The sequence below is a fragment of the Enhydra lutris genome, unplaced genomic scaffold (genome assembly GCF_002288905.1).
Source record: "Enhydra lutris kenyoni isolate GAN:26980312 unplaced genomic scaffold, ASM228890v2 scaffoldscaffold55, whole genome shotgun sequence".
Classification (NCBI taxonomy): Eukaryota; Metazoa; Chordata; class Mammalia; order Carnivora; family Mustelidae; genus Enhydra; species Enhydra lutris.
The window spans coordinates 3,694,789-3,716,660 of record NW_019154139.1 but is presented as its reverse complement, the minus strand read 5'-3'; the positions used below and the strand labels follow the sequence as shown (position 1 = coordinate 3,716,660).

The window sequence follows — 21,872 nt, the reverse complement described above, 5'->3', positions numbered from 1 at the left end:
CAGTTCTCCCTCTGTCCTTTGTGAGAGCTCCCGGCACCCCTGGTTTATGCCCAAGCCCGCTCGGAGGACAGTTCTCCCTCTGTCCTTTGTGAGAGCTCCCGGCACCCCTGGTTTATGCCCAAGCCCAGCACCAACTCCCGGTTACTCATCGGTTACTCACAGGGCGGCCACTCCCACTAACTCCTTTTTTATTTGGTTTTAATGAGCCAAACCCTCCGTCTGGCCATGAAGACAAGGGGGAGGTGATCGGGGAGCGAGTGGCAGTTTGGGGAGATTCGCAGAAGGCGACGTTAGGTCTTAGATCGGGGGTTTCACGGCCCCGCTGCCCGCACACATACCTCATGTCATTCCCACGACAGCCTCACAGGGTGGGAGCGTCACTGTGCCAACCCACAGAGCTGGATACTGCACGGGGTGTGGGGGACAGTCCCCCCCACAGTCACTCCCGGGCCCTTTGCCTGCCCCCAGAGGAGAACGAGTGGGTGCTGGGTTTAGGCGGAAGCCCCTCGAACCTCTGGGCCTTGCTCAGTGACAGCAGGTGTCCCTCCAGGCCTCTGAGATGACCTCAAGCCCCTGGACCCTGACCTCACCCATCCCCACCTACCATTCCCCTCGCAGCCTAGCTTGGCCAGGCTCACTGGAGGGGGGGGGCGGGGGGGGAGCAGAGGCAGCTGCCTCCCCCTGACACACCCCTAGCCTTGAACAGAGGAGTGGCCTGGTTCCCTGATGCTCGCCCAGGTGGGCGCTGGCCCGCTGCTGCCCAGGTCCACGTGTCCGCAGCTCCCTGCACTCCTGGCACAGCGGAGATGCTGCTGCTCCCTGCTCTGTGGCTCCGGGCAACTCACACACCTTCTCTGAGCCTGTATCCGCATTTGTCAAGTGGACTCACGATTCTCTCCTGGGGCTCCACTGCCCCAGGAGAAGCTCCGAGAGCAAACAGGACAGATGGGCATTGCCCTCACCATCCCCACCTGGGGAGCCGGCCTGGAGCCTCCGGGGTTCACAGGGGCCCAGAACAAGCCCAGAAAAATCACTCTGCTTCCTCCCAGGGCCGACCCACTCGGCCCTGCCCCGCTACCCCCTCTCCGCATATTCTGCATAAACCCAAAACATCTGGAGCAGAAGAACCTTCAGAAACCACTGCCACATGGGTAAACTGAGGAACCAGGCCCCCTCGAGGGGCCACCCAGCTCTATTCCTTCTCTCCTATAGGTTGTTCCAAGTCAAGCCCTCACTGACCCTGCCGGATGACAGGTTCAGAGAGAGAGCGGAGGCAGCCCCTTGCTGGCTCCATGCCCTCACGGTGCCAGCCAGGCCTCGATGTCCCAAGTGAGGTTCCTGCCCAGGACAGCAGGACCTGTCCCTCCTGTCGTCCCCCCACCCTGACCCAAAGGAGGACACTTGGCACCAGGAAGTCATTTTGAGCAGCTGCTGGAAGGGACAAATGCTTCCTGAGCAAAGTGGGGCAGAACTGAGCTCCCCTTTCCCTCCTGGGACAGAGCTGGGGCCTGAGCCCACCCTCCCCACACCCCAGATGCTCCCCTCGCTGTCTACTCAAAGCTACCTGCCACTTGGGGATGTGGCATACTATTTCTAGAAGGCCATAACTGAGCTCATATAACCTGATTCACTGCAGGTCTGGGGAGGCAGGGTGGGAAAGGCACGTGGTTCGCTCTTAGAAGGCAAGTCAGGAATCTGGGAGCTCAGAGCTAAGGGCCATCCAGGGCCGTCCCTCTGTCCCCAAGCAGGAGCCTCAAAGGTCTGGGGCCACGCACATGTCTGGAGGGGAGGTCAGAGTCTGACAGGGGGAGTTCAAGCCTAGACCTGACATTGGCCAGTTGAGTGACCTTGGACCAGTCAAGGGGCCCTTTCATTTCTCCATCTCCCCACCTGCCAATGTGGCTAACAGCTCCGATACGGCCAAGGGGCTGTGCCAGAAGGCCTGGGGAGCACACCTGACCCCACAAGTGACATGCCACATGTGGGGTCTTTGCAGGTGTTCCTCTGCATGTGCACACACACGTGTGGCCCCGGGCATGTACCCGGGCTTCCACATGCACGTGGCTCTAGGAGCGTGAGAGCACACAGGCACCTGCTCACATCTCGGGCAGGGGCCCAGCACCCTTCAGCTCCCCTTGCCTCTCTGCCAACCTGTACTGGCCTCTCTTAAATATGGCATTTTCTTCTTCTTTTTGTTTTAAAGATTTTATTTATTTGAGAGAGAGAGGGATCTAGAGGGAGCAAGAGAGAGAGAACTAGTCGGGGAGGGGCAGAGGGAGAAGCAGGATCCCCGCTGAGCAGGGAACCCCATGTAGGGCTTGATCCCACGACCTGGGATCATGACCTGAGCCGCAGGCAGACGCTTAACTGACTGAGCCACCCAGGCGCCCCGATACAACATTTTCTACAACTCAATAATGAGAAGGCAAATAACCCAATGAGAAATGGGCAAAGGATCTGAAAAGACATTTCTCCCGAGACGATACAAATAAAGCCCAAGCACAGGAAAGATGTTTGATGTCCCGAGCCATCAAGGAAATGCCGATTGAAACCACAGTAGGCTGCCACTCCAGCCCCGCCGGGATGAGTAAAACAAGACAGACAGACAATAGTAAGTGTCAGCGCGGACACGGGACACCAGAACCCTCACGGGCTCCTGGGGGGAGGGGTGGAAACTGCCACAGCCATTTTGGAAACACTGGGGCAGCTTCGCATAGAATTACTACAGGACTCAGAAATCCCCTGCAGAAAAAAATAAAAAAATAAATAATAAAAATCTTGCTATGCTCTGGGAAAAAACAACAAAAAAGAAATCCCCCGCAGGGTGTGGCCCCAGGAGACCCGAACACGTGGTCCGTGCGGGAACTGCGAGGTAGACACGGCAGCGGCGTTGGCAGCAGCCCGCGTCCGTCGCAACGAGCGGGTCAGCAAGAGGTGGGCAGGCCAAGAAAGGGGACGGTTCCCCACCACAGGAAGGACTCAAACATGGACACACGCCACGCCATGGAGGGCAACACGCTCGACAACACGTATGGAGTGACAGATAGCAGCCACAACAGGCCATCTGGTGTACGATCCCACTGAGGTGAAATTCCCAGAATAGGGGCACCCGTAGGGACAGGAAGCAGATGAGTGTAGTCAGAGGCTGGGAGCTTGGAGGGTGATAGCCAAGGGGTGTGGGGTTTCTCTCTGCAGTGAGGACAATGTTCTAAAATTAAGGCGGTGTTGGGTGCACAACTCCGTGAAGAGATGAGAAACCACAGAATTGGGCACTGGAACAGACGAGTTTGGGTTATGTGGATTCTCCCTCAACAAGCTGTCTTAAAAATATACAGTATTTGATGGTTTTTAGTGGTTGCGCACAACTTCTCCTATATTTAAACAGTAATGGTTAGGATGCTGGGCTCAGAGGAGGCAGGTGACTGGTCCAAGGTCACACAGCAGGCCAGCCACAGAGCTGGGATGTGACCCTGGATCCCAGAGTCACGCTCAGACCGCTCCCCACGCGACGGACAGGGAAAGCACGCTGACCTACCTCCCATCCCGATGACCGTGACTTGCGACCTGGGCTGGCCGGTGCCCCCAACACCAAGCACAGCCCACCCTCCTGGCCAAACCCCCAGAGCCCCCAGGGGTGAGGCCGCCAGGTCAGGTCAGGGCCAAGCACACAGCCGGGAGGGGGTTCCCCGAGAGCTCAGGCAGATGGCTGGGGGGTGACCAGGGAGGGCCTCTCCTGGGGACATCTTGCAGGATGAGATATAAGTCATGCACGAGTGCAGGGAAGAGTGTGCAGGCAGAGGATACTGCAAGGCTAAGCCCTGAGAAGGGAACAAGATGGGTGTGAGCGGTCTGACCCCGGGGAGAGGGTGAAACATGAAATGGGCCATACCACATCGACTTGGGGAGCCTATGGGGAGGGGGCTGGACTTTAAGGGTGCCACTGTGACCGACATTGAAAGGGCCCCTCTGGCTGGCTGTGGGCAGCGCAGTAGGAGCAGGGCATACAGGTCTGGGTAAGAAACACTCATGGCCGGCCAGGCGGAGGAAGTGAGGAAGGCCGGGCCTGGGACACAGTCTACGCGTGGAAGCAGTGAGACCAGCAGGTGGACTGGGTGAGGGTTTAGGGAAAGATGAGTCCAGAAGTCTCCTGAAGGGGGGCTTGGGCAGATGGTGGGGCTGTCGCCGAGACTGGGGTACAGAGGTTTAGTTTTGGGGGAAATCAAGGAGCTGCCTTGGCCACGGGCAGATTGGGGCACCCAGGACGCAGCGGAAGCAGGAGAAGCTGGGCACTGAAGCCCTGCCTGGGGGGCCTCTGACCCTGCTGTTCACCATCACAGGGGCTAACCCAGGTGGAACCGGGGGCCACCCGGCCTTTGACTCCCCTGAGCCTCAGTTTCCCCATGTAGCATGGGAGTGAGGCCAGTGCCGTGGGTTCTAACCCTCTTTAGCTGGGAGATTTTGGATCTTCCTGGGAAGCAGGTCAGAACAGAGAAGCCGGGGCTGGGGTGGGGTAGGGACAAGGGATGGAGTGGACCCGAGTCCTCCAGGCCTGAGGCCTGGCCAGTGGGACCCTGCCCGCTGGTGAGTCCGTCTGAGCCCCCCGCACCCATGCCATCCCAGGCACCCAGCCTCTCCCAAGCCTAGAAGTGTCTGGGAATACTGTCCCCACCCCCAGTTCACAGGTGGAGAGATTGAGGTGAGGGAGGCAGGCGATACCCAGGCCAGGTCAGCCGCTCCTGTGTCACCCAGGCAAGCAGGCGCAGTGCCCACGTCCAGGTGTCAGGGAGCACAGGAGCTGGGGGGAGATGCCCAGGGAGCCAGGGTGGGGCCAGTGAGGCTTCCTGGCCCCTTGGCCCCAGACAGGGCTCAGTCACCGGCCCCGGGCTCACAACTCCCACTGCACACGTGGGGCTCAGGCTCGGGGACCCCAGCACGAGGCAGGGGACAATGGGAATTCGGCGGCCCCAGAGACACGTCCAAGCCCAGCAACATCCCAAATCCCTGTTTGTGCAACTGAAGGATGGAGCCCAGAGCCCCAGGCCCAGGCCCCCACCCCAGCTCACCTGTGGTTTAGTCATGGTCTCCACGCTAAGCTCTGCCTGCTCCTGTCACAAACAGAGCCCTGGAAAAAGCCACGCCAGGTCCAAACATGCCGGCAGCCCCCGAGCGCCCGAGGCCTTTGTTCTGACCCAGGGAGGCCCCCACATGCCACGCAGCCGCCCTCGTCATGGGCTGCGCTCCAGCTGGGCACGGGGGTCCCCAGGCCCAGAGGGGGCAGAGCCTGGCTTAGCGCCACATTGCGAGGGGCACCCTAAGCCAGAGTCTCGGGATCTGTGCCCCAAGCTGGGATGGCCTTCCAGGAGCTGGCACCCTTCCCTGGAGCTCTGGGCGGGGGGGGGGGGCTGGGAAGGCCCCTGCTGCAGCCCTGGCTTCCGGCAGCCCCTCTTGTGACCGTCCAGCAGGGAGGTCAGCCTCGGACAGCCTGCCCTTATGAATGGTGCCTCATTCCAGCTTGCAGCAAATGACCACAGCTGTGTGGGGACACGGTGGCATCAGAACACCTTTCTCCCCAAGTCTATCCTGGCCCCTGGTGCCAGGAGTTCTGCTGGGACACGGGGCTGGCCTGCCAGGTTCAACCCTCGAGGCCCTAGCGGTCCGTGACCTCGGGTGGGTCATGAGCCTCCGTCTCACCGTCTCTGATGTGTGGACAGTAGAGCTGGGACGAGCCCAAGGGAAGGGCCCATGCGCAGCTGGGCTTGGAGGGGCTGCAGGCATAACAGAAGTGATTCTTTTAACACCGAAGGAATCAGGCTTGGAGAACGGCCGAGGTCCGGCCAGGTCTTGACCCTCAAAGGCCAAGGGTAAGGCCCGCCCACCCTGTAATCTGTGTCCTGCCTCTGTAGACCAGAGCCCGGAGCCCTGGACCCCTTGTCCATGAGAGCCTTGGGCAGAACCCCAGAGTGGGAGCTGAGGAAGTGGAGGGCCTTCATAGCTGCCCCCATCCTGAGGACAGACCCCAAGTTCCAGCTGAGTCCTGGCCCCAGCCTCAGCCCCCGGTATGGGTGGGTACACAGACGGGGAGAGCGCGAGCCTGTGCTTAAGGTACACAGTGGGGGCCTGGGGCAGCTGGTTCGCTGGCTCTCCACACTCTCACTCCCAGGGTGGCCTTCACTCTGCCTCCCGGCCCCTTCCCCCAGGACTGACATACAGCAGGCACTCAATGCATGCAGGCTCTCACCCTCCCACTCCTGCCCTGCCCCAGGAAGCAGCCCGCGAGTGACCCTTTGTCCCCTCCATCTGCTGCGCCCCGAGCCGGAGCGCCATTGCCCCGGGGTGGAGACAGTTGGATCTGGGTACAAGTGTCTGCACCGGCCCTGCCCAGGCCGCGCCCCTGAGAACAGCGCCACCCAGCAGAAGTCCCACGTGAGCCCCATATGTCATTTAAGGAGAGGGAGAATAAGCAGGGGGACTTGGTAAGCTCGTTTAATTAGCCGGTATCCCAACATTACCACGTCAATGCGGGACTGTCGTAAAGGTCAGCAAAGGGATATTTACTTGCTCTTTTCCTTTGGAAGTTTTCAAAATCTGTCATGTACTTGACACTTAGGGCACTTGTCCATGTGCGCACATCGGCCAACAGTGGCCCTGGAGCCCTCGTCCCTCCCAGAAACCCATGTCACGCCTCCCCTGGGCCCCGGACAGCAAAACCCCAGGCAAGGCGCCCGGGCACAGGGTCGGCCGCCTCCTCCAAGGATCCTGCCCGTGGCTGATTTGGAAGTCTCGAGACCCTCCTCTCTCAGACACTCAGAGGTAAGTCACTCTGCCCCCTCGGACTGTCCAGGACCCGATGGCCTTTGCTGAGCCCCTGCCGCAGAGCCAGCCGCCAGCCCCGGGCAGCCACGTGAGCCAGGATTAGGGGTGGCCCCTATGCCTGGTCATGTCTGAGACTGCACATGATGGGCGGGACTCAGCGTTCCCTGGTAGCAGGGGTGCGGGTGAGAGCTGAAGCCACAGCCCCCATGTCCACTGCCAGTGGGTCCCACAGGGCTCAGGGCTCAGGCGGGGGTGGGGCAGTAGCTGGAGGGTGCCAGTGTTCGAGAGAAGTCCCTCTCTTGCTCAGAAACTCCCCTGCCTTCTGTGGTGTCCTCGGGGTCCCTGAGCCCCAGCTCTGCCCCCTCCTCCGGGCTCCCAGCTCCCAGCTCCCTGGGTCACCCTCCCGCAGTTCCTAGAAAATACCAGCCACTTTCTGGCCTCTGGGCCTTGGCACTTGTCCCCTCTGCCTGGAACCCGCTTCCTTACACTCACCCTAGGCTGGGCTGGGTCACTTGGATTCTCTCTTGGGTCCCACCTCATGCATCACCCCGTCAGGGAAGCCCCAGTCGGCAATTCCAACCCAATGACTGTGCCTGTAAGAGATGCTCTGCCTTGTTCTGGGTCCCCAGAGGCCCAAGTTTCTAACAAGCATCCCTGGGAAACAAATTTACCACCCGGCTCTCGTGTCGCGCCCCCTACCCCAGGGCGGAAGAGCTGGGGACACGGTCACCCCCTCCCCAAGCTCACTGCCAGCTAACAGAAGAGCTGAGTTGGGAGAGGCCTGGTCACAAGCATCCTCACTAAGCCAGGAGATAGGCCTGAGGGGTGCTCATGTTGCCGGGGGGGGGGGTTGCCGCCAGACATGAGGTGACACCGTGTGTGGGTCTTGACTCCCTGAAGGGAGCAGAGCAAGTGGCTCCTGGGGGTGGGGAGGGTGCGCCTCAGGGCAAAGCCGGTGCAGCAGCATTAGAAAGATCTCTCTTGTGTGGCATAGTGAGCTCCCCGTTCCTGGAGGTATACAAAGAATAGCACCAGCTGCTGGAAAAGGGACTGGAACCTTGGCCAGGGGTTCATTTGCCCATTGAGGGCTTTCCCTTCGGCTCTCAAGATTGAGGTATGGCCCAAGGTCACAGGCAAGGCCTGAAGGGGGCCCTCCTGCCTACCCAGGCCATCCCCCCACTTGGGGCCAATCATTAATCAGCACCGCCTGAGCGGCGGCTCCCACGAGTGCCCCCGGCTGCCTGCCAGCTCATGGCCCGTCTCCCGTCTCGTGCCCGGGGCGGCCTCATGCCTCTGACAGGGGCGGGCTGTGCCACTTGGCCCCATTTCCTGCTCGTGACTCCCAGCAGCTCAGTCCTGGGAGGGACAGGTGCCCGCTCGGACCCCTGTCACGGTGCCCACAGGACCCCTGAAGACAGAGCCCTCCTGGCTAAAAGGGGAACTGGGCCTTCCCTCACAGGGGCCGGCCTGGAGCCAGGGAGGGCTTCGGCAGGGCAGGAGGCCTCGGCCCAGGTGGTAGGGAGCCCACCCCTCCCACCCCCCGGAGCAGAGTGAAGGGAGGCCGGGGCTGAGCCAGCCCGGGGCTGAGGGACCTGGAGGACGAAGCTCCCGGATGTGCCTGACCTGGCTGTGGACAGGAAGAGCCAGGAAGGGGGAAAGAGCCTTCTCCGGGGAAACGAGCTGTGAACAAGCAGAGCAGAGGGGACGGGCCTCCCAGAGCTGCAGGCAGTGGGGGCAAAGCCACAGAGGAGCCAAGGGTTGGCACGCTCTGGGGAGAGGAGGAAGTCAGCCAGGGTGACGCTCTGGTTTCCAGAAGGGATGAAGGGAGGTGGGGGTGAGGCGTGACAGGGATTACCCAGACTCCGGGTGAAGGAGTTAACTTTATCCTGGGGTAATAGGGAGCTACTGCAGGTTTTGGAGGAAGGGAGTGACACGGCATGACCAGGACTGGACAGGGGGCTGGAGGAGGCATGGACAGCTGCCCGGGGAGGGACAGAGGCAGGCCCTGCAGGGGCTGTGGGGCAGGGTGGAGGGATGGGCAGGGAGACACAGGTTTCTGCTGAGGCAACAGGTGCTCAGGTCAGGGGGAGGCAAGGATGGCAGATTTAAGCAACAAGAGGCTGAGTCTGTTGAGCCAGAGGTCCCCTCGGGTGAAGCTTACTGAGTGCTCCCCAGGGAGCAGCCACACTGGTCTTGGCCGCAGGGGAGAAATGACTAGGGCCGGGCTCAGGGCTCAGGAGGCACAGCCGGAGTGACAAGAGGAAGTCCCGGTGAGCTGGAGCCCAGATGCGGCAGAGGGGCGCAGTCAGTCGCCCACACGGAGGTCATTAACAGCCTGGACAGGGGTGGCGGGAACAAGAAGGTGTGGGATGGAGAGCGCGCGTTGGGAGCAGAGAGCGCTGCCGGAAAATGCCTCTGAAATGCTCGTGGAAGGGAGAGGAGGCGCCTCAGGTCAGCTCCCTGGAAGCAGAGCCCGAGACGCATATTCCCAAGGGGAGCCCAAGCCACGAAGAGCAGGGCGCCCCACCCACGCAAGGGCAGAATTTAGCCCCCCAGAGTCAGTGTGTCTGCAGCTGTAGCCGACCCTCCCTGCGAGGCCAAGCTGCAGACCTTCCTGGGCTCCTGCTGGGCCCAGGACTGGGCTCCAAGAAGGAACAGCTAGGAGCTGTTAGCCGTGATCCCGGCCAGTAAAGGTAATGTGGGTGGGCACTGGTAGTGTCCACTATGGGGGGGCCGGCACGGGTCATGGGCTGGGGCCAAAACCTCTCCACTTGGCCTTTTTATTGGCATTTATTGTGGACCACATGTGAGCATCCCCCTGCCTGGGACCCTACCCTGAGAAGGTCTCTGAGTGGCCACGGCTCCCTCACTGCCTTTGTCTCTCGGTCCCAAATCAAGACCGAGCGCCCACCACCCTGCCCAGCCACAGGACCATGTCCGCTGCGCGTCTCTACGCATGGTGAAGAAGCAAGGTTAACCCACGGGGTGGGAGATGGGGACCGGGATCGGCGCCCCAGTCCGTGAACCTTGCAGCCACAGGTGACCTCACGACTCAGCGGCGCCGTGGGGGTGCTCACAGTGGCCTCAGAGCCCAGAGTCTCGGGAGCGAGGGGCCAGCGCGGCAAGCGGACCCCTGGCAGGGAGCAGGCAGCGAGCAGGCACCAGGCACCGGTGCTGACGCCTCCCCCCTCTCCCCTGCAGACGAAGGAGCAGGGAGCCCCGCCCTCCCCCGCGGGCACTGCAGGGAGGGAGCTGCACTTGGGTGGTGGGGCCCCCGGGAGGGGGTGGGGCCACCCTCCTGCCTGTGCCAGGTGCCACCCACGGGCTGCTCACCACAAAGGGGCCCCAGGGGCTTTCCCCTGCGCCACCCCAGCCCTATGCCAGGCGTTCCAAGCCCCGCAGAGCTTGGCTCTGGCCTGGGTCCCAGCAGCTGTGGCTCCTTGGCCCCCTGGGACCGGAAGGACGTGCTCTGCCTGCAGGTGGGGGTCTGAAATAGCAGGGCACCCCGCAAGCCTGGCACGGTGCCTCCAAGTGACTGCACCCCCGTCTGACCCTCCTGGAAGGGCAGGTCGCGTCTCCTCCCACCCCCACCAGCTCAACAGCAGTTTATCGCGAACCTACTGTGTGTAGGCCCGGGAGAGGCACTGGGGGCCCAGATGATGGCCTGCTCGCTCAGAGCTCATGTTACAGCTGAGGACCCGAGGCCCTGAGTGGCCCCAAGGGCCATGCCCAGGGTCACGGAGCTGGGTTCCAATCAAGGTGAGGCTCTGCAAGTCCCACTTTGCCTTGTAAGCTCTCCCCAACTAGGTAGGCCTCAACCCCCTTCCCTGTAAAATGGGCACCAGGGAGCCTCCGTCGGGGCTGTGTGAGGACACGGAGATGGAACATGTGACCTAGGAACAGGGCATGGCATGGTGGGACACAGCCAGCAGACCTCTGGCCACCCCTGCTTGGCACCCTGCAGTAGCTGCCACTGCCCAGAGCATCGGAGGCCCAGCCCCCTCCCCAGCCCCACTCTCCCTGCACCCCCTGCACCCCCTGCCCCCCGCCCTGCCCGCCAGCCTGTCGGATTCCTCGGTGCTCGCACACATGTACGCACAGCACCCCACGAGTCTCTGCTTGCGAGCTCCCTCTGCCTGAAAAGCTTCCTCATAAAGGGCACCCGTCGCCTCCAGCCCCCACACCCCAAAGCCCCCTGCAGGAACTCCTGCTCTTCTCCCATTTCCAGATACAGACGAAGGCAGGGAGGGATGAAGTGGTGTGCCTCCTTGCACATAGCCACCGAGCCCTGCGTGTGTCTCTAACTGCCACACTGTGCTACCCACTGGCCACCCAGGGGCTCACAGCCTCACCAAAGGGCCGCGTCCTCCAGCCCCATGGCCCAGCAAGACACCCCTCGGCCACTCACACAAGTGGGATCTCCCTGGAGAGCTGCTCCCCTCCAGGCCAGGCTCGGAGAGACACCGGGGCTGGTGCAGCCCAGGGAGGGTGGGCTGCCCTGCGCAGCTTCCTGAGGGGTGGGGGAGTCGTGCCTGGCTCCCGGAGCCCAGACCGTGGCTGGGCCCCTGCAAGCCCGGAGGCGCCCTTACCTACTCGGAGCTCTTGCCCGAAGACGGTTTTCTCGCCGAGGGCGGAGCAGTTCCAGCGTCCGAAGCGGAACTGATACTGGCACTCGTTGATGCCCATCTGCGCCCCCTCCCCAATCACGATGATGGCATCGGGCCGGCTCTGGCAGATGGCGCGCTGCCGCGGGGCCAAGCCAGGGATCTTGTTGCAGATGATGTTGGCTCCCAGGGCCACGACGGACGACAGCGCTCTGTGGAGAGGGGAGAGGACACGGGGAGGTGAGTGGTGGCGCGGGGCACCTCACCCTCTGCCTGCCATCCTGCCTCGCTCAGTCTCTCGGTCAGCTGGTGGGCTCCAGGCGCCCTACGTGCCAAGCTCTGCCATCAGGGAACAAAACACAGACCCCTGTCCTAGAGAATCCATCTCCCCTGGACCAAAACACGTGATCCCAGCCTACAAAGGTACTCATCCCTGTGCCTTTTCAGCCTCCGCACGGCCAGAGCCATGGGTCACAAGTCCCGGGAGTCAACAGTCCCACAGAATGCAAGAACCCCAGCTCCCCATGCCTCTGAGTCAGACACACAGACCCTTCGGGTCAGAGGACTTCACGCCTAGGATTCACCCAGCCACCCCCGAGAGTACACCCCCAACGCCTGACCACAGGGCTTCCCCAACACTAGCAGCTCCTGGCCCAGGCAGGACTGCTGAGCTGGCTGGTCCTGCTGGGAGCCAAACCCACAGAGTCCTGACTCCCCTTGCAGCCCATCTGTAATCTTGGGAAGGCGCTCTGCCTCTCTGAGCCTCAGTATTCACATCCGTGAAATGGGAGTGTAACACATCTGCCCGCCCCCCCCCGCCCAGCACCACTACTACCACATAGACTTAGACCAGACAACTGCAGGGAGAAAGGCTGCATCCACGGGGACGGCTGCTGTTGTCATTCACTCGTTTCTGGATGACTGGGTAGACTCGGGAGGAACTAGGAGCGGATGTGAATTGAGCACCTAGTATGTGCTGGGCTGGACAGGGTCCTCTTTGCAACATTGTATTCTCAGAGTGGCCCCCTGGGGGCGCCGTGTCATTAATCTGGAGCCCTCTGGACACTGGAGGGCACTTGCCAGGCTCCCGCTGTTCACATGAGGTGTCCCCGGCATGTTTCTTTTCAGAGAGGACATTCCCCTCCTGTACAGGTAACCATTTTAAAGGGTTCGGGTCTGCAGCACTCAGTCATGTCCCAACATATTTTCCCCACCCCCAAAACGAAACACCATTCCCCTCAGCAGACACTCCCTATCCCCTTCCCTCCCCCAGGCGCTGCAACCACGAATCTGCGATTCTAGACTTTTCGGAGAGATGAGGTCACATAATCTGTGCCCTTCCGTGTCTGGCTGCTCTCACTTGGTGTCATGTTTCCCGGGTTTGGCCCCACTGTGGCAGGTGTCCGTGCTTCCATCCCTTCTGGAGCTGAGTAATATTCCATCGTGCACAGCGAACCCCTTGCATGTATCCATGCATCAGCTAGCGGCCGCTGGGCGGCTCTGGGCCCTTGGAAATGGTGCTGCTACGAACATGGGCATGTAAGGTTTTGTTTGAGTCCCTGTTTTCAGTTTGGGGGGGGCATATTCCGAGGAGTGGAATTGCTGGGTCATATGGTTGGCTTTTGAGGACCCACCAAACTGTCCTCCACAGAAGCAGAACCCCTTATTTGTTTCTGAGCACCCAAGGGGGTGCGGGGGGAGGACAGCAAGCGGGAAGGAGTTGGGGGCTGGTTTGGGCAGACCTATGGACAACAGCTGAGTTTCAGAGTGCCACCTGGCTTCCAAACCAGAGACCAGACTGGCTTAGTGAGGGACAAAGTGTGGGAATGAGGGAGACAGCCAGGGGCTCCCCAAAGCTGACGTCCGTGCCCTGGCCTCCCAGCACCCTGAGCTCCCTCCTCCTGCCCACTGGCTGGAGAGAAACAAGTCCGTGTTTTTCCAGGGCAGCCAAGCACCCACAGCCAGCTGGGAAAGTCCCTGTGTGACGTGAGCCCACAGCACGTGCCTCAGGCTGGGCCCCCCTGTGACACTCAATCTCCACGGCCCGCCCACCCCACTCACTAATCTGGCCAAGACCCCCCTGGGTCTCCCACGGGCACAATGGGCAGAAATGCTCGAGGCTGGCGCGGAAGAAGAGCATCTGGGCGGGCTGGGCTGGGAGCGGGCTGGAATCTGGGGAATTCAGCCCAAAGTAATTGTAGATGCTCAGAAAACCGACCCGGGGAACTGAGATGGATGGGAACCAGCCTCCAGGCCTCGGGAAGAAGCCCGCTTTGGATCCCGGATACTGAAAGCAGGCTTCACATTCCCAAATTCTTCCAGCCATCTCCAGGCTGCAGAGCCCCCCACTGCCTGCGACAAGAACCCTGCTGGGGGTGGGAGCTTGGACAAATGGGTTCTGAACAGGGGGACCCCAGTGGACTGAGGATGGACCCCAGGGGCCGAAACAGATCATCGCAACCCTGGTCTCCCGCCTCCAAGCAGACCCCCCAGCCCTCTTCCAGGACCCAGGTCTGACCGTGTCACTCCCCTGCTCAAAGTCCATCCATAGCTCCCCAGGTGCCTTGGCGTGGAATCGGAGGCCTCCAGGATCTGGCCTCCTAGCACCCCACCATCTTTGCTTGCGCTGGTCCCTCTTCCTGGGGTGTCTTCCTTCTCCCTTCTTCTGTCTGGCAAAGTCTACCTGCCTGTGCCCAAGCACAAGTCCCCTGAGCTCAGATGCCTTGGCCCCCAGGCATCCGAGGAAACACACAGTGGGCACTTGTCTCTCGAGTACCAACCTCAGCCGTGGGCTCTCACTGTGGCTCTTTCCACAGCCTTCCCAGCAGACCACAAGCTCCTGAGCGCAGGGCCAGGTCCCGGCTAAATCTGGGGTTCCCAGGGCTGACCCCGTGGGTGCCCATGAGTGCAGACTGGCTGAACAAGTGAATGAGTGAGTAAATATTCACAAATGATGGTAACGAAAGACAACCCGGCTTAAAGATGGCCCAAGGGGGGCGCCTGGGGGGCTCAGTGGGTTAAAGCCTCTGCCTTCGGCTCAGGTCATGATCTCAGGGTCCTGGAACCGAGCCCCGCATCGCATCGGGCTTTCCGCTCAGCAGGGAGCCTGCTTCCTCCTCTCTCTCTGCCTGCCTCTCTGCCTACTTGTGATCTCTGTCTGTCAAATACATAAATAAAATCTTTTAAAAAATTTAAAATTTTAAAAAATAATAAAGAAATTTAAAAAAATTAAAATGACCCAAGGACTTGAAGAGCTATTTCTCCCAAGAGCGGTAAATGGCCAACCAAGAAGTGAAAAGGCTCTGAATAGCACCCCTGAGGGAAGCGCAAATCGAAACCAGCAAGATGCCACCTCGCGCCCCCCCCCCAAGATGCCTCCCGTCAGAACAACAGAAAGCCTGAGGGTTGCTTGGGGAAGATGGGGTTGGGAGAGCGTGGTTTGGTGATGGACATTGGGGAGGGTATGTGCTATGGTGAGTGCTGTGAAGTGTGTAACCCTGACAATTCACAGACCTGTACCCCTGGGGCAAATAATACATTATATGTTAATAAAATTCATTAATAAAAACCATCAATTAAGTTAATTAATAAAATTAATAAGTAAAATTGATTAATTGATAAAATTAATTGATAAATGAAATTTAGTCACTGGTAAATAATAAAATCAATTTAAAAGAATAAAATAAATTTAATAAATAAATTAATAAAAATAATTAATTTTAAAAAGAACAACAGGAAGTGCCAGGTGTCGGCCTGCGGTGGGGACATTGGAGCCCTCGTGCATCGCCAGCAGGAATGCAAAACGGGGCAGCCACTGTGGACGACAGTCAGGAAGTTCCTCAAAAAGTGAAACGTAGAATTATCATAGGGGCCAGCAATTCCACTCCTTGGTCTATGCCCAGAACTGAAGACAGGTGAAGACAGGTGTTCAACAAAGGTGGATGTTCATAGCACTGCTGTCCCCAAGAGCCAGAAGGAGGAAAGAACCCAGATGTCCACCAGGGGCTGAACGGGCAGACAGACCATGGTCCATCCGAACAATCGACCCTCCAGGGAGGGACCTCAAATCCAGTACGCTGGGCATACAGACACCCAGACTGTGCATTGTACGCCTGCATTTGCACAAAGTGTCTGGTGAAGGACAGAAAGTGGGCCCGCGGTCGCCCAGGGCTGCAGGGAGGAGGCACGGGGAGAGCGGGCTGGCAGGCATGATGGCAAAGTCATGGAGCCCAAAAGAGGTGATGGGGAGTGCGATACGCCTCTGCGTGACACACTTTCCAATGGTTAAAGTGGCAAATTTTGTGTTATGTGTATTTCAAACCGAATTTTTAAAAAGTCTATCTACGCACAGGACGTCTGCACCCTTGGACATCGGTGGGCTCGGCAGGAGGGGACAAGAGGGTCCTTGCCTGGCTGAGCCCTGCTTGTATGCTTCCCAGGACGTGTGGAGCCAATGAAGCAGGGGGCAAAGGGGCCTCCGGCGGCCCTCAGTACCCAGAGCATGGGTCAGAGGTGAGGTGAAGACATCAGGGAAGATAGTCACGCAGTATTTTGTGCCAGAAACATAAATACTCAGATACAACTGCTAATTCAAAATCACTTTGCAATTGTCTTCTTTAAAATGTGGGGGTTTATCCACTCATGTAATGAGATATGCGCATTCTGAACACCAGCCACGGACCACACGGGCCTCTGCCGGGCTCAGTCCTCTCTCCTTACATCCTCGTGTCAGAGCTGTGCAGACCGCCGCTGAGAGAGGCTAGGGCGTGTGCCTGGGGCTGCACAGCCAGGCTCAGAGCCCGGTCTCTGCTTCCAGAATGCAGGCAGAGGCCCATGGCAGGTGCATAACAAGTACCAGAGCCGAGAGCCGGAAACTATGCCCTCTTCTTAGTCTCTAAACACGGCTTTAACTCCTTCTCTTGCTTAAAATCCTCCCAGATCACTCATTCCTTCAGTCCAGGTCGATGGACAGCTTCCACGGCCGGAGTCCGACCACTCCGCCCCTTCCCTCCCCTGCAGCCCGTACGTCGGTTCATTCGCAGGGAGTCTGCCCACTGCCCTCCCTGAGAAGGCCTGGCCCACCCCAGCCTTGGCTACACTCTTTCTTCCACCTGGAGGGGCAGGGGCTGCGGTTATGGGAATCCTCGTTAGGGAATCTGCCAGAGAGGAAAGGGCCAAAAATGCATGGTAACTAGAAATTGGTGACCTCAAGGAGGGGCAAGGAGGATGGAAGAATGGGGGGGGAAGAGGGGGAGAGGAAGAGGACATAGGGAGAGGAGTGGGGAGGAGGGGAGAGGAGCAGCAGGGGAGAGGAGGGCGAATGCAGGCCACACCCTGGAATGACTGGCACCCCAAGCAGCAAGACCCCCACCCCGGGGGGCTTCTCGTCCCGCAGCCGCCCGCCCAGGTGCCCCGGGAGAGCCGGCAGGAAGGTGCCGAGTGGCCCTGAGCACAGAGACGCCGGGCTGGCCGCTCTGGTTTCAGTCGCTGACTTTCCCCATGGAAAGTTCTGCTCCAGACTCCTCTCGGCCTTGGGACAAAGGTAAGATGGCAGGAGGAGTGGGCACACGGAAAGTCCGGAAACGTTCCTCAGCCCCGGCCTGGGCCAGCCCCATAAAGGGAGCCTGCGGGACAAGGGGTTTCTGCCTCGTCCCCGGGGACTGCGGACGGGCCCCTGGTCTCCCACCAGAGGTGCCGAAGCCGCAGGCACTGCCTGCTGTTTCCTGGCACCGGGCACGGGTCACCAGCCGGGGCTGCCGAGAGACAAGAGGAGGCTCGTCCTACCTGCCAGAGCTCCCAAGGGGCCAGGGCTGCTGCCTCTAGGACTAGGGGATCCCAGGGGGTGAGGGGCGAGATGAACACGACCAGGTGACAGGTGGTGCAGAAGAGGCCAAGAGGGTGAGACCCTTGCCATGACATTAGTCGGGTACCATGTCACCCACCAGGCAGTCCTGTGGGGCAGAGGCTGGGAATGTGAGCACTGGTGCCTGCCAGCTTGGATGGAACCCTGGCTCTGCCTCCCCCGGGCTGTGAGACCTTAGGTCAGTTTCTTAACCTTTCTGTGCCTCGGCTTCCACATCCGCAAAGTGGGAATCCTGATGGCGCCGCTGGGCGGAGTCCATGATGCCGGCCAGTGAGGAGACGTCATCAACCTTGGCCATTATTAACCCTCCCTGGGGACCCATCACTGACCTCCATTCACTGAGCCCCCAGGATCCAGTCCCTGTGGGGATCAGGGGCCAGCTGTGTTCATCACGAGGACCAACGTGTACACCGGCAATACCCGTCACCGCACACACCGTGATTGGGTTCATTCCTGGATCAGATGTAGTCCAGGGTCTAGATACCCCAGGGAAACAAGTGCTCACGTTCACCAAGGGCGCGCACAGGTGTCTCCAGCATGCACTGAGAACCACCACTCAGTTGTCCATCAGCAGGAGGACCACAGCTGGCGTCTTCACGCGGCAGGAGGCGACAGCCGTGACAAAGGGCAAACAGTGTGTGTGTGTGACAACGTGCGAGATGACAAAGGGCAAACAGTGTGTGTGTGTGACAACGTGCGAGACACCCCCCACACACACTGCCGGACAGGAGAACATAAAAGCTCCAGAAGTCAGAAGCTACCCTTAGCTCGGCCGCACAGACTGGGAGGGGGCCCCGGGGAGCCTGCTGGGTTCCAGAATGTTCTCTAACCCAAGCTGAGAAATCGTTTCCGTGCATGCCCACACCGCAAAAACGCATCAGGATGTCCACTCGAGATTTCTGTACTTTATGTAAGTTATATCTCGACAGAAAAGCCAAATATTGCAATACAAAACTTCTTAGGGCTGGCAAAATCAGAATGAAAACTCACGTTTTCTTACAAAAAGTAAGGAAAGTACGCTTGAGAAATACAGTAGGAACGGTGACGATCACGCCCTTGTGCCTTGTCTGTGTACGCCAGCGGCCATGGGAGGGGGCGGGAGGGGGGCACTGCTAAAGTCTCCCTCAGCAGGTGCTCTGAAGGCTGCTGTGGGCCGGGCTAGCCACCCCCTCTAGGCAGCAGCGGGCTGGGCCAGAGTGCGGCCCAAATCCCATTAAGACCCCGTCTAGGTCAAGCCCCACTCTGACCAAAGCCCAGGCTGGGGGGCTCCTTGGGGCAGTCCCCCTCTGCTGACGTCCTTGGGGAACAATATCTGGGCCACCTCATACTCAGGGACTCCGAAGCCCAGAGAGGAGAAGGATGGGGGAGCCAGTGTCCCCCCTCCGCCGAGGACTAGAGCCAAGCTGCCCTCCCCTGTCTCCACACAGGACACCCCTGCTTCATTTGGGAGGTCAAGACCTTCCAAATCCTGCCCCAGGAGCCAAGCATCTAACCTAAATGTCTCAGGCTGTTCAGAGTTAGTGTCTCAGGGCAGAGAGGACACCTCCCGGGCGTTAGATTCTGGGCTAAGAGCGTCCCTCAGTGGGAAGGTATTTATTATTATTATTATTATTATTATTATCATTATCAGTATTATTATTATTATGTTACTCCCTCAGAACAGGAACCAGAGGTCCAGAAAGGCCCAGCCACCCACCTGCTGAGTAGCTCAGGGAGGGAGGGTAGGGAACAGGGTTTGGGACCCACACTTTGTGCCCCCAGACTGGCCCATGCCGCTTCACCCCTGTCCCTGACCCACAAAGATATTGGGGTGCTGCTCGCTTGTTCGTCTGGAAAGCCATCCTCCTGCGCTGGTCCCCGGGGGGGGGGTGCGGCAGGAGGCTGCACGGGGGCCAACCCGCTCTGGGAGCCTTCACCAAGTGGTTCCTGAAGGAGGACCCCAATCTGTGCCAGGGGCTGAGTCACAAACTCTCTCCAAACAGTCCGGCCTTCCACCCTGCTGCTCGTCCCGGGATCTCAGGGGTCTCATTCCCGCACTGGGCGCTGCGCCGGGCACAGACCCTCAGTGGTCATCACGGAGCGAGTGAATGAAAGAGGGCAGAGGGAATGAGTGGAATGCGTGAATGGAAGCGTTCACACCCGCTGAGGGGGCCCCTGCTGGGGACAGCTACCCCCAGCTTCCACAGGGAGCAAGAGGCCGTTGAGACATCCTTAGTGGGGTGGGGTGGGGGGTGGGGCAGCCTGGGTGAGCAGGCAGCTGAGGGGGCTCATGGCATACCCGCGTTTTCACTTAGACCGCTACAGGTTAACTTAAAAATTAGCTTTTGTTCCCAATCTACGTATGACTGAGAAAACAGCCTTCCACACGTGAAGGCCTAGCGCGTCAAGTGGCAGGAGGTGGGCAGAGTGGGTCCAGGCCTGTGGGGATAAGGCTGCCCCGAAGTAGCCCTCGAGAGGGCTTTGATCCATTGGTATTACCAGGGACAGGACAAGCTGTGCCTTTTTTATTTGAAGAGCCAGAGAGAAACGGCACCACGTGGCCGACCAGCCTCTCGGACCCCGAGGAAGCTTCGAGCTCTGATCTGTGCGCAGGGCCCTAAGATGACGGGCAACGACGTGGCCTTGCGACCTGAGGAGGCCATGAGACCCAGGTACCCCCACCTCAGTATCCTGTTTCCCTTACAAATTCCCCAGCAACCGACCCCACAAACCACAGCCCGGGATAAAGATGCCCCGGTAGAGGGGGACGGCCCCCCCCACCGACAGCAGGGACCCCTACCCAGCCCAGCCTGAGCTCCTCTTCCTCACCCACTCTCTGGACAGAGCACCAGCCATAATGCAGCTCCCCCACCCCACTCCCAGGCTTCTGAGCTGGGGCAGCCCCTGCCCTGAACCAACCACAGAATCCTGGGAATGTTCCCTAGGCTAGGACCGGGGCAGCCCTCCATGGGGAAGACGCATATCCAAGCACTTCCCAGAACTCAGACCTCATGATGGAGCCTGCTGGACCTCAACAGCCCTGACCCCTCCCCCACAAGCCACAGGGGATAGCTGTCCCTCCCTGGGGCCCCCTCCCCCTGCTCAGGGGGTGACTACCACTTCTAGGAAGGTTGGCGGTGATGTGAAAGGGCTTCCCCATGCCCCCTCTGCCCTCTGGGCCACCCACCTCCCTGCCCCACAGAGCAGGACGGCAGGCCCGGAGCCTGAGCCAGGCCCCCACCCCTCCCTGAGCCATCAGGGCTGCAGGGACCACCCATGAGGTCAGCCCCAGGCACCCCCTTATTGTTCCTCCTACATCACTCCACCCCCGCTCCTTTGCTCTCCTCCCAGACCCACTGACCTCCCCATGGCAGAGCCCTTCCTCCCAGAGACCTTTCACCCACCTGCCCACCAGGGGGCCAGGACTCTGTGCTCGACCCCCTCAGGCCTTTCCTAAAGCCCTTCGAGGTAAGGCTTATCCACAGCCACAAGCTGAGAGTTCCCCAGGGCAGGAATCCTCAATGCAGCCCAGCACCCACCCCAGCCCTGAGCTAGCCTTGGACTTGAACGCCCAACCCAGCCCCAGCTCCCTGGGAGGTGGGGACAGCCTGGCCAGGCCTGGGCCAGATGCCCTGTCTCCCTCTGAGGCCCCATCCCCGGCCCTGCTCCCGGCTGCCCAGCTGCCCAGAGCTCCTGCGGCCCACGCTCCTGGCCCGGGGCGCTTTTAATTCTTCCTTCTTGGGCATCCTCCGGCAAAATATTTGAAGAATGTTCTAATTATCTGTGATCAGCCAGAGAGGCGGGCCTGGGTCCACTTGTCCAGGAAGTAACTCCATTTATACCTGGGAAGATGGCAGCTGGCCCCCACGCCCACCCACCCCATGTCCCCCCTCATTGTCTCCATCAGGTGGACAGGGGTCAGCCCAGAACTTCCCAGCCACAGGCAGGTGGCAAGAGGCTCTTTCCCGAGCTCCAGAGCCAGCAGCAGTCCTGGGGGAGGGGGGGGGCACAGCTGGTGGTGGCCTCGGTGCTCCTGCCTGTCAAATGGGGATAAGAATGTCTTCCTGATCTGGGGTCACTCTGCAGAACCCCCAAGCCACCATCACAGTGCCAGAGCTTGGCACCCAGGGGGTCCCCGCAGCCCTCCTCTGTGGGGTGGAACAGGATAACAGGGAACAGCTGGGGCAGAGCCGGACAAAACTACTGCAAAGGCCCGGGGGCACTCCGCCCACCTGTCCTTGAGTCGTTCCTCAAGTCTGCTCATCTCCTTCCCTGCTGGGACTCTTGGCCCTGTTCAGTGGGCAGCATGGGCCTTGGGGACAGCCCCGGACCTCGGGAAGGCCGCCCTTAAGGTCTGTTCTGAGCCTCAGTCTTCCCATCTGAAAATAGAGATGATCTGCCCTGTTTGAGCCAATGGCTTCTCCCCCTACTGGCCTGGAGGGGGAGAACTTGGGGAAGGGGGGATGCCCTGGAGGGAGGGACCTACCGAAATGACCGACCTTCCTGAGTGGCATTCCCCACCCTGCCCCCCCCCCCCCCCGCAGCTCCTCAGGGTGGGTCTTGCCGGCCTAACCTTACAGAGGAGGAACGGGGCTCTCAGAGAACACACAGAG

The 21,872-nt window shown here is 60.0% G+C and overlaps 1 protein-coding gene across 2 annotated transcripts in view; it reads right to left on the bottom strand.

The window, feature by feature from the left end:
* LOC111157688 (Wnt family member 7B) overlaps positions 1-21,872 on the bottom strand; it is a 46,234-nt gene that overhangs the window by 10,103 nt on the left and 14,259 nt on the right. For both annotated transcript variants that reach the window (XM_022519313.1, XM_022519312.1), the window contains exon 2: positions 11,403-11,629. In XM_022519313.1, the coding sequence (XP_022375021.1) occupies positions 11,403-11,629 (227 nt within the window). The remainder of the gene's footprint in view (positions 1-11,402; positions 11,630-21,872) is intronic.